This window comes from Coffea eugenioides, chromosome 3 (assembly GCF_003713205.1).
Source record: "Coffea eugenioides isolate CCC68of chromosome 3, Ceug_1.0, whole genome shotgun sequence".
Classification (NCBI taxonomy): domain Eukaryota; kingdom Viridiplantae; phylum Streptophyta; class Magnoliopsida; order Gentianales; family Rubiaceae; genus Coffea; species Coffea eugenioides.
Window position 1 is genome coordinate 1033085 of NC_040037.1, and position 13410 is coordinate 1046494.

General features: G+C 36.3%; 2 protein-coding genes across 2 annotated transcripts; one reads left to right on the top strand and one right to left on the bottom strand.

The window, feature by feature from the left end:
- Positions 1-1084: 1084 nt before the first annotated feature.
- On the top strand, positions 1085-2739 carry LOC113765169 (GATA transcription factor 16). The gene is made up of 3 exons (XM_027309255.1): positions 1085-1601; positions 1802-1945; positions 2134-2739. The coding sequence occupies exons 1-3, from the start codon at positions 1581-1583 to the stop codon at positions 2476-2478; spliced, it is 510 nt and encodes a 169-aa protein (XP_027165056.1). The 5' UTR covers positions 1085-1580; the 3' UTR covers positions 2479-2739.
- Positions 2740-11912: 9173 nt separating this feature from the next.
- Positions 11913-13142, bottom strand: LOC113765281 (leucine-rich repeat extensin-like protein 3). Its single transcript, XM_027309401.1, has one exon. It carries the CDS (start codon positions 12883-12885, stop codon positions 12313-12315), a length of 573 nt encoding a protein of 190 aa, XP_027165202.1. The 5' UTR covers positions 12886-13142; the 3' UTR covers positions 11913-12312.
- Positions 13143-13410: the final 268 nt, after the last annotated feature.

A 13410-nucleotide genomic window follows, 5' to 3' on the forward strand; every position in this document is an offset into this window, starting at 1 on the left:
CTTCTACACAACACACCAACAAACATTTCAGTTGAACATATGATATGGACAACAACATATTTCATCCAACATTTTTTTTTGGTTGGGTTGAATGGAAACTCCAAATCTAAGTTATAATGAAACGGGAAAGAGAAATGATTCAAGAGTCGAGCTGTGATGATTTCAAGGTCACGTGATTAATATTTATACTTGTGGGTACAGCACAAAAAATTTCTCCAACATATAGACCTAAAATGGTACTAGTAAACATTTAAGAAGTGTTGGCCCCCGGGTTTACTGCGACCGGTCCAGTAGCTTCCTCTTCAGGAGCAAAGTTTCGTGTTCGACTCTCTCCCCATACTGCGCTGGAATCCTTGGGACGGGCTCTTCCAGCCTGGGGGGATTAGTCTGGTCAATTGACCAGGATAGCCCCCAGTCGACAAAAAAAAAAAAAAACATTTAAGAAGTGTTACTGCAAACATCATGGGCCTCATTTTTATTATTGCTGATATTTGCATGAAAATGTTTATATTTTTTATGAATATATTTTTCAATTTTTTTTCCCAAATACATTAAATAGAAACTCTTGAAAACAACTATATAGTTCAAATGAGTTCTAAAATTTTCAATTTCTACTAAAATATGTTTTGTTATTGGCATGTTTTATATCGCTAGCTCCCTTTTGACTGCAATTGATGATTTGCCTCCCGGGGCAATTTCATTTCATATTGAGAAGTAGATACTACTCACAAGCTAGGCATATATGGCAGTCCTAAAATCAGATCACACATCGTTCCAAAACAAAAAAAATATATCAGATCACATCTGTGGTTGACTTTGACGGCTGGGATTAATCCAATATAAACCCTAGAATTCTCCAGGCTGGCCGCACTAAATCACAAATTGCAAATTGCCACAACAGCCCAATCCAATCTCTAAACAAATTCCTGGCGCCCTTTTTTTCAGTTTTGGCGGGTGTACTGTTGGTTGGAAAAGCTTCGTCAGCCAGCCCCTTTTTCGTCTTTTCACTCTCCCGCGCGCCTAGGGTTTTCGTAAAGTCCCATATAACCCCCACTAAAATTTTCTAGATCGCCCACGAGCGCCCTTCCCTGTCGGTCTCTCTCTCTTCCTCCTCTCTCCTTTGCTCTTTTGCATGTTGGTTTTTTCTTTCAAGCTTAAGCCAAAAATACCTCTTCCCTCCTTAAAACCCTCCTTTTCCCTCCCCAAAAATTTCCCTCTTCCTTAGTTTAAATGAGCTTTTGTCAGGGGTTGATAGTTAAATAGGTTCTTGCATTTCAGCTTCTGCTAGAGTTGCTTCTTTCCCGTTCCCGGTCCCGGTTCGGTTTTTTTCTGATTCATTTACTAGGTTTGTTTTTTTGATCGCGTTTTGCTGTGCTTTTTGGAGCGGTAGTACTAAGTTCGTGTGTTTTTTAAGTTGAATTAGTTTGTTTCCTGAGGTTGGATTTCTTCAGTTGAGCGATCAAGGTGGTGGTCCTCGGTTTGTGATCTGACCGTAACGGTGGCTAATTCTTGTTCTTATAGTTAGTTGATCTGAGCATTTGATCTGGGCTTGTTTCAGATCTTACGATTAGGCCCTTGAAATGGTGGATCTGAGTGATAAAGTAAGTGATCACCTGATTATCAACTTGCCTTTCCCTTGAGTTGTTGATGTTTATTGTACTCCTGTCACGCACTTCATTGTGTATAAACCATCATGATGTCTGTGATCGTCGAGAATCAGCGTTTGTTTATGATTGATCCAAGGTTTTGATTTAAAAGTTGATTTCCGAAAAAAAAAAAAATTTCCCTTTGGTGCGTTCAGGTTTCAGAATCTGAAGATATGAACAGCCAAGCCCAAACCCCAGAGAGAGTCTCCTCCTCATCTGATGGCACTCAAATCAAGACCTGTACTGATTGTGGCACTACCAAAACTCCCCTCTGGAGAGGTGGTCCAGCTGGCCCCAAGGTCTCTCTCTCTCTCTTTCTCTCTCTCTCTCTCTCTCGCATATGTGCCAATTTTTTATTCCTTTTTTTAATTAAAAAAAAACCTTTAAGGCATATGGGGCTTAGATGATGATTTTTTTGTCTATTAGTAGTTAGATAGAAATAAAATGAAGATGATCTGAAGATGATTTGTGTTTGCTATTATTGCAGTCACTGTGTAATGCATGTGGGATCAGGAGCAGGAAAAAGAGGAGAGCACTCCTGGGATTAAACAAAGAGGAAAAGAAACCAAAGAAGTCCACTAGCAGCAGCAGCAGCAACAACAACAACAACAATAGCAGTAGTACCAGTAATAATTATTCGAGCGGGAGTGGTGATAGTAATAGCTCAAGTGGGTTTTCGTTGAAGAGGAAGCTATTGTCTTTCGGCCGAGATGTTGTTGTTCCCTTGCAGAGACCAAGATCAAGTACAAATGGTCAGAGGAGGAAGCTAGGAGAGGTTGAGCAAGCAGCCTTTCTGTTGATGGCTTTATCATGTGGCTCAGTTTATGCTTGAGAGCAAGAGTTTCCCTATAGTACTACTAGTTCAAATTTAGCTGTAACGGTTTCTTCGTTTTCTTTTCACTGCTACTAGTAGAGGGATGCATGAGCAAGATTGAGCTAAAAGAGCTACTTGTCGTGATATATAATCTCTGAGAATGGCAGAGTTAGATTTTTTCTTTTTTCTTTTTTTTTGGGGTAATGATGAAAATCCTGATCCGGTCCAGTTTCTCTAACTTTGGGCTAAACTTGCTCGCCGGTTTTTCTTCTTCTGTGAGAGAAGAGGAGGATTGATTGATCTGAGAGACAAAAACTGACGATCGATCTTACCATCGTAGTTTTGTCCAAGATTTCGTTCCCTATTTAACTACTAACTAAAGGGATCTAACGTGAGCTTGTATCAGTTGTGGTTCCCTTGCTGATTCTTGATTTGGATCCATTGTTGCAGAATTTTTATTTTTTTTATTTTTATTAGATTTAAGTGCTGCCAACCAAGTACTAGTTAATAGTAAAATCAAATGATGATAATTGACGAGGCGAGCTAATGAGAGAAGGAAGAATCTTGCTCATGATTGACGGTTGGTGCAGGCCTCAACGTCATTTTCGCTACGACTCTATAGTAATTTCAATAGGATTGCTGTTTGCGGCGGCGGCCTATTTGGATACTACTACTCTATAGAGGTAACAGACTGTAGCGTTAACGACCAAATTTTTCGAGGGTGGCTTGGAAAGTATTTGACGATTCATAGTGATGATGCTCCTCTCAAAATGTTCACGCGTGAATAGTCTAGTGGCAGCGACTCTCATCAGTGACTTTTGAGGTCACAAGTTTGAATCTCCGTTACGCTGGATTCTTCCGCGCACTTAACGTGTTCGGGCCAGGTTGGAGTGCCGGGTCCGAGCTACAGGGAATTAATCGAGTCTCGTAAGGATTGATCGGAACACTCCTGTGTCGACAAAAAAAAAAAAAAATGCTCTCAAAATTCTTTCATGACAGATCTCAATTTTGTACTTTTATTTTGTACTACTACTACTATAATATAAAAATCGTTCATATGGCTTATTCCGAAAAGTAAAAGTTGTCAAATAGGTTAAAAAGGTGTTTTTTTTTTGTTTTTAACAAAGGGGTGAAAGTCGATTACCATCATATATTTTACCAAGACCTCCAATTATTAGTTTGATATGTTACTTTTGACCCTTTTAGTTGCTAGTTTTAGGTTGCTAACTGACTTGACCCCTTTCAATTTTGACCAACTTCCACACTTGGCAAGCCAGAGAGTCTTCTTGCAGAGGTCCTTTTTTTTTTGGAATTAATTGAGAAATAATACTTGTATAATTTTGTTCTAAGACAAAACGTCCCCCTTAAATTGAGTAATCTATACTCGGTAATTCCCTTCAATGACAAAAAAAAAAAAAAAAAAAAAGGGTGGGACGTGATTAAAACTCCAATTAGCACCCTATGTTCATAACTCACTGCGTGGCGATTCTCAAATGCCAACCACCAATTTTAAAGCTATACGTTTGTGAAAATTTTAGTAGTACGTCATCTATATAGATACCTTAATTGAGCAAGGCATCCTAGAACTGGTTAATTCCAAGAGGAAGAGCGAACGAGTTTTGGAACTTTTATTATTATATTGAATATAGTCGTCCCCGACAACTAGTTTTTGAACTGAAGTAACATATCCGCTTACCACATCTTATTAATTCACCTTATTAGTAGTGGAGTAGTACTATATTTCACCCTCGCTGTTGTCGTTGTTTTATTATTTAGGGATAATTTCAGAAACCTCCCCTGAGGTTTCTGACACTTTCACTGGCGCCCCCTGAGGTCCTCAAAATTTCACTGACCTCCCTTGCTTTTGAGTTTTTGGTAACAATGCAGCCCAAATCTAATTACAATATTATTTTCATGTGTGAGAAGGTATTTTTATTCCATGGCTGCTTGTATTAGTAGAAGATTGAAAGAAGAATAAATTATTAGAATGATTACTAAAGTTGAGGGGGTGTAAGTACAATACAAAAAATTGTAAGCACTAGATGTGCCAGAAAAAATGCCGGTTTTCATAAATCTTAAGTCAACCAGTAGGTTATCTATTTAACATAAATTAAGTAACTAATTAAATTACCTGCGAGTATTACTTTCACGTAATTAATTTATGTTAAATACAAAACTTATCAGTTTCCCTTTCGTAAAAATATGAGTGTAATACTTTTTGAATTTTACTTACAACCATTTGTATATTTAATATAAATTAAATGATTTAGAGTAAAATGCTCATAAATAGCTATTACTTTGTTCGTGTAATAGAGGAAACCCATAAAGAGGTGACATGTTATGGGCAATTACTTCTTTTTTTTTCATCTTTCACGTATTTAATTTATGTTAAATAGAAAACCTACTTGTTTTCCTTTCGTAAAAATATTAGTGTATCACTTTTTAAATTTTACTTACAAACATTTATGTATTTAACATAAATTATATAACAAGTGTAAAATGCCTATAAATAACTAGTACTTTATTCATATAATAGAAGAAACCCGTAAAGAGCTAGTAAAAAGTGGGTAATTTCTTTTTTTACTTTCACGTATTTAATTTATGTTAAAAACAAAACCTACTAGTTTCCCTTTCGTAATAATATTAGTGTAACAATGTTTGAATTTCACTTATAAACATTTATGTATTTAATATAAATTAAATGATGCAAATTAAATTACTCATAAATAGCTAGTACTTTATCCATACAATGGAAGAAACTTGTAAAGAACTGGTATGTTATGGAATTTTTTTTTACTTTCAAATACGTCATTTATATTAAATACAAAACATGCTACTTTTCCTTTCGTAAAAATATTTGTGTAACGGCTTTTGAATTTTATTTGAAAATATTAATGTATCTAACATAAATTAAATGATTCAGAATAAAATGCCCATAAAACCTGGTACTTGGTTCATGTAATAGAGAAAAGACTAAATAGTTAGTACTTTATGGGATATTTATTTTTTTAAAAATTTAATTTATGTTAAATAGATAACCTACTAGTTTTTTTCGTAAGAAATTATTGTAACACTTTTTGAATTTTACTTAAAAACATTTATATATTCACAGCAGGCACAAAAATGGCGCCTTACTCCCTAATCCAGCTTTAATTCATGTATTAACCATCAAATTTGTGTTATTGTTGTTAAGCTTGATTAATCACTTTAGATGTCTTTTTCTCCAACTAAACGGTAGAAATAAACCCCAACTTCATATGATATATTTGTAATTTTGGCCTTCATGATGTCAGCAAAGGGGCCCAATTTTCTATCAAGGGAGGTCAATGAAATTTTGAGGACCTCAGGGAGTGCCAGTGAAAGTGTCAAAAACCTCATGGGAGGTTTCTGAAATTTTCCCTATTATTTATTGAGATACAAGATGCCCTGTGTAGTGGGGTCAATCCGCCAAGGCCACGTGTCAATTCGGACAGGTAACATGGTAGTTCGCGCAATCCAGCTCGGTCCTTCTCAAGGGCCAGCTCGGACAAGACCGCCGCCTTCCAGCTGGATGGGCTGACTGGGCCGGGGCTTCCTAACCTTTTGAAACCAGTAGACGGAGCCCTAAGAGGAGTCCATCTCTAGTAGGGCTCATAATCCTATAAGAAAACTACTACCCAAAGCCCTATAAATATAGCACCACAAAGCAAGACAAGGTACGCCATCTACAGTAGTCATTACCTTTGATCTACTCATAGACATAACTAACTTGATCGTCGGAATCACAACGGAGAACCAGTCCCGTTGTCCATTCTCTTGCAGGTCAGCTTGTGCCACCTCACTGGTACTAGTTCGCTCATCCATAGTTCACTCAGCTCGCTGCCACTTAGTTTGGATCGTGCTCTCGGCTATCGCATCACCCTGCTTTTAAATGCAATCATTTCTCGTACTCTTGATGCCTTTTTCATATTATTAAAAAAAAAAAGAAGAACTTATCATCGTACAAATGATGTGATAATGTAAACCTTATTGTAGGAGGCGGGCATGCAAATTTTTTTGTACTCTTAATGTAAGTCCACAAGTTGAATAATGGTCTTAGAATAGGGGGGTGGGAAACGAGCTGTTACAGCCCTGTTCAATGAATGGTGCAGATCAATTATTTTACAGGCCCGAATAGTAAAATAAAAGGAGTAGAGAGAAAGGAGCCGTATTTGAGTTTAGACTTCAAACTTGTGGAGTTCATTGAAATTCAACTCTCTAGGCCCATTTGCACTACAGGGCCATGGTATTGTCCATTTACTTTTTTGAGTTTTCAGTCATCCGAAGTTGAGCAAATCACTCGCATTAAGCAGCCATTCCACAAGAAATCAAAGCAAGGCAAATTGGACGTGGCCGCCGGCCTATCTCTTAGAGTTAGAGCAACAATTCTGGCGCGCTATCATACGACAGCAAGCATTAAGGACTGCGCAGAAGAGCCCATACCGATACTGCTGCTTCTGCGTCAAATGCATGCATTTCCATTGCACGTTATCGTCTTATCACTTCTGTGTGATTGTGATCGCAAAACAAAACACGCTATTCAGGTCAAAGGGTAACGTGCGTGCCTTTTATCAATCTTTTATTTGATCGTCAAATTAAAAATTTTGATAAATATCAGCTCCTCTTGAATACTGATGAACATTGGAAGGGAAAGCACTTTAATTAGTTATTAGTAGTACTTGCAAGAAGAATGAAAAATTACTACGAAACTTCAAATTGTACGTGAAAATTTTGAGAATTCCTAGTGTGCCATTCATTAGGGCTACACATTCACATTCGCCATGTTGTCCTATATATATATATATATGTATATATACAAGTACTGTTTGTATTTCTAGGACTGCCCATTATCCTATAGTTTTGGACCCACCGCACGACAGCATTACATGCCCTCCAGCTATTCTCTACAAACAATCAAAAACCCTCTGGTCCCTCCCACGCTCACGCCCACCTCCTCCCCACTCCCCTCCCCTTCCCGCGCCCACTGCTTACCTACTTGCCGTCACAATATCACCTTCTTCACGTGTGTATGCAAAACCTAACCACCGAACTTTTAACTCGGTGTCCACCAAAAAAAATTAAGTCACTCTTTGAGTTGCAGTAGGTTAAAGTAGGGATGTAATCGAGCCAAAAAAAATTAAGTCACTCTTTAAGTCACTCGGTGTTCAATCCAAGCCATTGACCGAGTTACTCGCGAGTAGCTCGGCTCGCATACATCCATAGGTTAAAGGGTTCAAATTTCACTTTATAATGAAAAAAAATTTGAAAGAAGCTTCGGAATACTTCTTTGGTCTAATCAGACTATATACCTATATGCAAAACTTGCTGTCACATAAGGAAATGATAGAGAATGGGTCTAAATTTCACACCCCTATCATAAAGATGATAATAAAGCCTATAGAAATTTGATAGAAATCCAATACAAAAATTTATCTTTCATATAACAAGAGATGTTTAAAAATTCAATTATAAATTGTAATTAATTGAAATTATTTAATACCATCATCTTAATTATTGATTCGCTAGTGTTTTCTAAAATTATATTCCAATCAACTTTGAAGTGAATGGGCAACGTGCTAAAAAGTAAAAATATTTTCTTAACATAATTTAAAAAAAAAAAATCTCTCATCTCCTCTTACATTTTTTTTTGGGTGCATTTTTTTTCCCCTTTGCCCCCTCCCTACACCCAACTGTTAGACGTAAGATTCAAATCCTAAGGTTGTGTTTGGATTGCATTTTCCGTCATTTTTTATGAAAGAATTACTGTAGCGATTTGATATATGTGAGGGAAAAAAGTGATAGGGAAATGTGATCAAGGAAAATGACAATATTTTCCGACGGAAACAAACAATCTAAGCATGGCCTAACTGTACAGAAGACTCTAACAGTACTCCCTTGATCACTGGGGCGACCCCATTGGATCTCTCAACTGCTCTTACATGATAAAAATAGATAAAAGCATTCTCTTCATCAAATAAGAGAAAAAAATAAATAAATGCCACAAAAGTGAATGAAAGATTAGACATTTTACGACCATTCGTAATGATTTTTAAATCCAAATTAGCACCATCTATTTTCATTAAAAAAGGATTAATTTTTTATTAAAAAGTTTTTACCAAGCCCCATAAATGCTATGTGCTTTTTGGTCAACTTAATTATAAGGGTGTGAATTTAGCCCCACCCAAAGATAAGATTAAGCATGAATCTGATGAGAATAAACAAATTATTAACGTCACTCTGGAGATGAGATGTACGAATTTGGGTCTTCTTTTTTTTTTTTTGTTATAATTGTATTGACTTAAGAAGAAAAATTTCAAACTATACGAAGAGTAAAGGAAAAAGACTGGAGAGTTTGATTCAAACAACTCATGATCCCCTGACTAATGTCCTTTATCTAATAAAATGGGTCGCAAGACATTTGAATCTTCGTGAATGATGAAACTATCCTCTATTAGATCGTTACGTCGAATAACACGAGTCTTTCTGTACGGTACAAAACTGGGCAGAAGGAAGGTATACGTTTTCTCAATCTCACACATCCATAAAACGTGATGCAGTTAATACTGACTCAAATATGATGATTGTTGCCATTCACTCATTTTGCTGTTTTCCTATGTATTTCCCAACAACCTTTCGATCACATGCTACCGAGAAAGAAACAAATTTGAATTTGACTATATATATGTTTCGTTTGCCCATATCGTGTAACTCGAGTTTGTTTTGCATCCAAGTAGCTACCACCAGCATCAAGAGAAAGTTCATTGAACTCTTCAACACATGCTTTCACTAATCGAATTAGAATTTGGTAAAAAATGCAAAATGTACAAGGCCATCTCTGAGAGATTATATATATATATATATATATATATATATATGTTTATGTTTTTTTTTTTAAAATATACATTTTGAAAAAAACAAAAATCTGATACCATACAAACATATATAGGCAAAAGTTCGGAGGAAAAACAAGAACAAATTGGAAAGTCTTGGGGCAGCAGATCATTGCATGTTGGGCTGCGCTGTGTCTACTCTGCCCAATCGTGGGTAATTAAAGCGAGGCTGGACTGGAGACGCAGTACAAAGTTGGCCAGCCTCACAATTTCGATTCTTTTTTTTTTTTTTGAGACTGTGGTAGGGAGTTAGTGGGTATACAGACCCAACTAGATAAAGAGAGTGTTATGACACAATCCTTAGATTTTTTTTCACTGCAGGTGAGATTTGAACCCTCACCTACAGCTCAAAAGAGGGACTTAAACCCCTCCTGGTGGCCACTGAGCCATTGGCCCAGTGGTTCTCACAATTTGGATTCATGAACGAATGAATTATTACAGCAAATGTCGTATTTCTAAAAATCCGACTAAAAGGGCAATTGATGAGCCAAGTTGGACCAATCAAATCCATCCACGTCAAAAAGGCTAAAATCATTTCTAGATTCTTCTATGTGCCCCGTGAGAAAAATATTAGCCTTACACTTATATATGGTTTGTGAATCACTGCATGTGCCTTTGTCAACGATCCCTCCAGGATCCCTCCAGGATCCTTTTTTGCTTTTTTTACTTTTTCCCCTCGTTAAGTTAGGGGGTTTTTTTTTTTTTTTTTTATCGTTAACACACCTAACATTCATCTAACCTACCATATATATACATATACTAATATTCCATAATTATTATTTTTCTTTATATTAATATACTTTCTCTATTTAATCTTACACATCCTCCCTTATATTTATCTACTTTTTCTAATTAATCTAACATTTTCAAAAGTATAACATCTGAAATATATTTTAACGATGGGTGCTGCTCGTTAAAATATATTTGAAGAAATTTTAGATTAATGAGAATTTCAAAACTCAAGGTGTTTTGGTGATGTTATAAATCATCCATTTAGACCGAAAGATGCATTTTAATTAACTTTGTACTACTACAACAAGATCTTCGAATTTGAATACCAATTCAACTCGAGTTAAAATCAAAATTTGTATTTCTTCCAAAATTGTAATAGCATCAAATGACGAATATGAAATGTTATAATTGTGAAATTATACCATTTTTTAAAGAAAAAAAAATCCGGACTGGCATCATCAACCTCACAATGCGTATGTTTAGATAGGAATTATTTGCTAAAAAAATAATTTACTTATATCCCAAACACATTTTACTGAGGAATACTGAGGATATACATCCAAATGTCTTAGAAAATGTAAATATTTTTTAATAGGGTTTTGGTTAGCGGGTGGCTGACACTCTCTAAGAGAGATATAATAATAAATGTGCACGTATGTATACATGTATTAAAATAGCAAGGCGCGTGTAGTTTAAATGTACTTAGTAATTTTGTAAAGTACTCAGCGAACGAGAGCTTAATGTTAAGAAATAAAAAGTCGTTATGGAAAAAAAAAATGTCGTAAAAGCTTTTAAAAAGTTGATGCTGTATGCTTCGCCCGTGAAAATGTTCCGGGATTACTTCTTTTAATATATATATATAGAAAAAAGAAACTTTAAGCGGTACTAGTAAATTAATTGAAAAGCAAATTCATACTATAATTTCAGTTGACAACTTTTTTTCTTAGGGTCCGTTTGTTTCGGGTGAAAATATTTTCCAGAAAAATATTTTCTTAATTTCCCATGTTTGATTGCACAAAAGTTACTGAAAACATTTTCCTATGTAAAATATTTTCACTCATCTTATGGAAAACAACTTCCCTTCCAAACTTACTGAAAACATCTTGTAGTATGTTCTTTTTTTTTAAGTGTAAATAGGAGGATTCGAACCCAAGACCTCTTCCTTACACTTCCTCCCTCGTACCACCCAACCCAACTCAACCCTCCCCCTAGTATATTCAAAATCAAAAAAAAATCTCATCCTGCTCATCCTATGATAGTAATTAATTATATATAATAGGGACATTCTTTTTTAGAGAAACTTTCAGCAGTGAGAGTGCAAGATATATGTCACAATAAGCATTGCATGTGATTGATATTTGACACTAAATAGCCAGTAATTTATTTATTGCTTAAGGAGATATTTTTTATTCATATATACATTTCTCCAACATTTTTTAAAGTTAAACAATGAGATAAATTTTCTTATTTTACATGGGAATAAGTATGTAGTTATAATGTATAGAAAGTAAAGATAAAGATAAAAGTGAAAATATTTCAAAAGTTAAACAAACACCAGAAAAATAAAGTAAGAAAATATTTTCAATAAACTAACCAAACACCTGAAAATGATGAAAGGGAAATGATTTTCATGAAAAATTACTTCGAAAATATTTTCCTTCCAACCAAACAGACCCTTAGTGTTAATCATTTTCAGTCAAATGATGCATTGATATAACTTATGAAACTAAAGTAACTTTCAATTAGTTAGACAAGAGTAGCATTTAATCAATCAGCTGAATTCAAGAAAAAGAAAATTGCTTAGGGAAGAAATGGATAGTATAAGATAGAATTATTAATTGACAGTTTCCATAGAAGAAGTACAAAATTGAGTAATTTTTTTGTTACATCCTACAACAATAAAATCAAATGCGGTGAAGAGAAACTACTGTCAAGAAATTTACAGACTACTCCACAAGAGCTGAGATCAGAGGCAGTTGAGGTTTCTTTAATTTGATTCCTCGCATTCATGGTCCCTTTCCATTTCATTTTCACCTGATAGAGAAGTTCCTCACTTTTTCGTCTATAGCCACTGACGACCAAAACATATAATTGTCGATTTCTCGAATTCGTAATTTTCATCCATCAGCTCTTGATCAGGATCAGAAACCTCTTCTCTTCCTCTCAGCTCTGCAAGCCAGTAGATCTGTGAATCTGACAAAAGTTACTTCACTCAGACAGCTATGAGAACAGAAAAGCAAACGGTGATGAAGAAGGATACTGAAATTCTCAAGTTCAGTGCGGCTGCTGATTTGGAAGGTGGCGGAGGGCTGTAGTAGTAAAATGGAAAGTAAGGTACAATAGGATTCGGAGGAGGTGGTGTTGGCCCTGAGGGATATGTTCTGTAAGGTGGTGGATAGTAGCTTCCAATTATGCCGCTGGGAGGAGGTGGGGACGAGTATGGGTAGCCAGACTGAGAAGGTGATGGTGGTGGTGGAGAGTAGTAGGTGCTGCCTGAGCTGGGAGGAGAAGGTGGTGGAGGGCAGTTTGAGCTGGAAGATGATGATGATGATGGTGGCGGCGGCGGTGAGGGTGGTGGAGGAGAGGGCGGTGGTGGTGATGGGGTGCTGCATGGGTTGTCACAAGCTGAACACATTGTGCATTCAATTTGATACTTCGATCCAACCCATGTAGCAGCGGTGGTGGTAGCATTTGCACTGACTAAAAATTCTTGTTTTGACGTCAATGCTATCATGAAAAGAGTGAAAATTGAGGATCTCAGTAGTATTTCTCGTGTACGCCCCATTTCTTGAATTCTCTTCGCTAGGCAAAAGAACTGAGTACTTCTGATGAATCAATAATTTGAATGCTGCACCGCAGATGGAATTTTGAGGACGATTCAAGAGACTGAGAGATGGAAAAGAAAGGAAGGCAGCAGAGAGAAAGTACTCAAGTAACAGTGGAGAGAGTGAAGAGTGGAGGACAAGAAGGACAGAGTAGTGCAGTGTAGAGTGTGTGTGGGTGTGTTAAAACTTAAAAGGGATCCAGGAGTGAAGTGAGGGCAGTGTGGTGGGCAATTCTATCCTTTTGTGAAGCATTAACAAAGGGGTCTTAAAGAATGGTTAAAGCTCGTCATAATTGAAAGGAGGGAGGATTAAAAAGATGGACACCGACACGTTTTACACTTTTTCACTTTGCAATAACAACTTCAACAGCAACGCGCTGTGGAAAGAAAGAAACTTGCTGCCAAATTTGTCAAACTAATGGCACTACTTTCGGGCTATTATTTTGATTGCAGATACCGTGCAAATGCCCTTGTATAAACAAACGT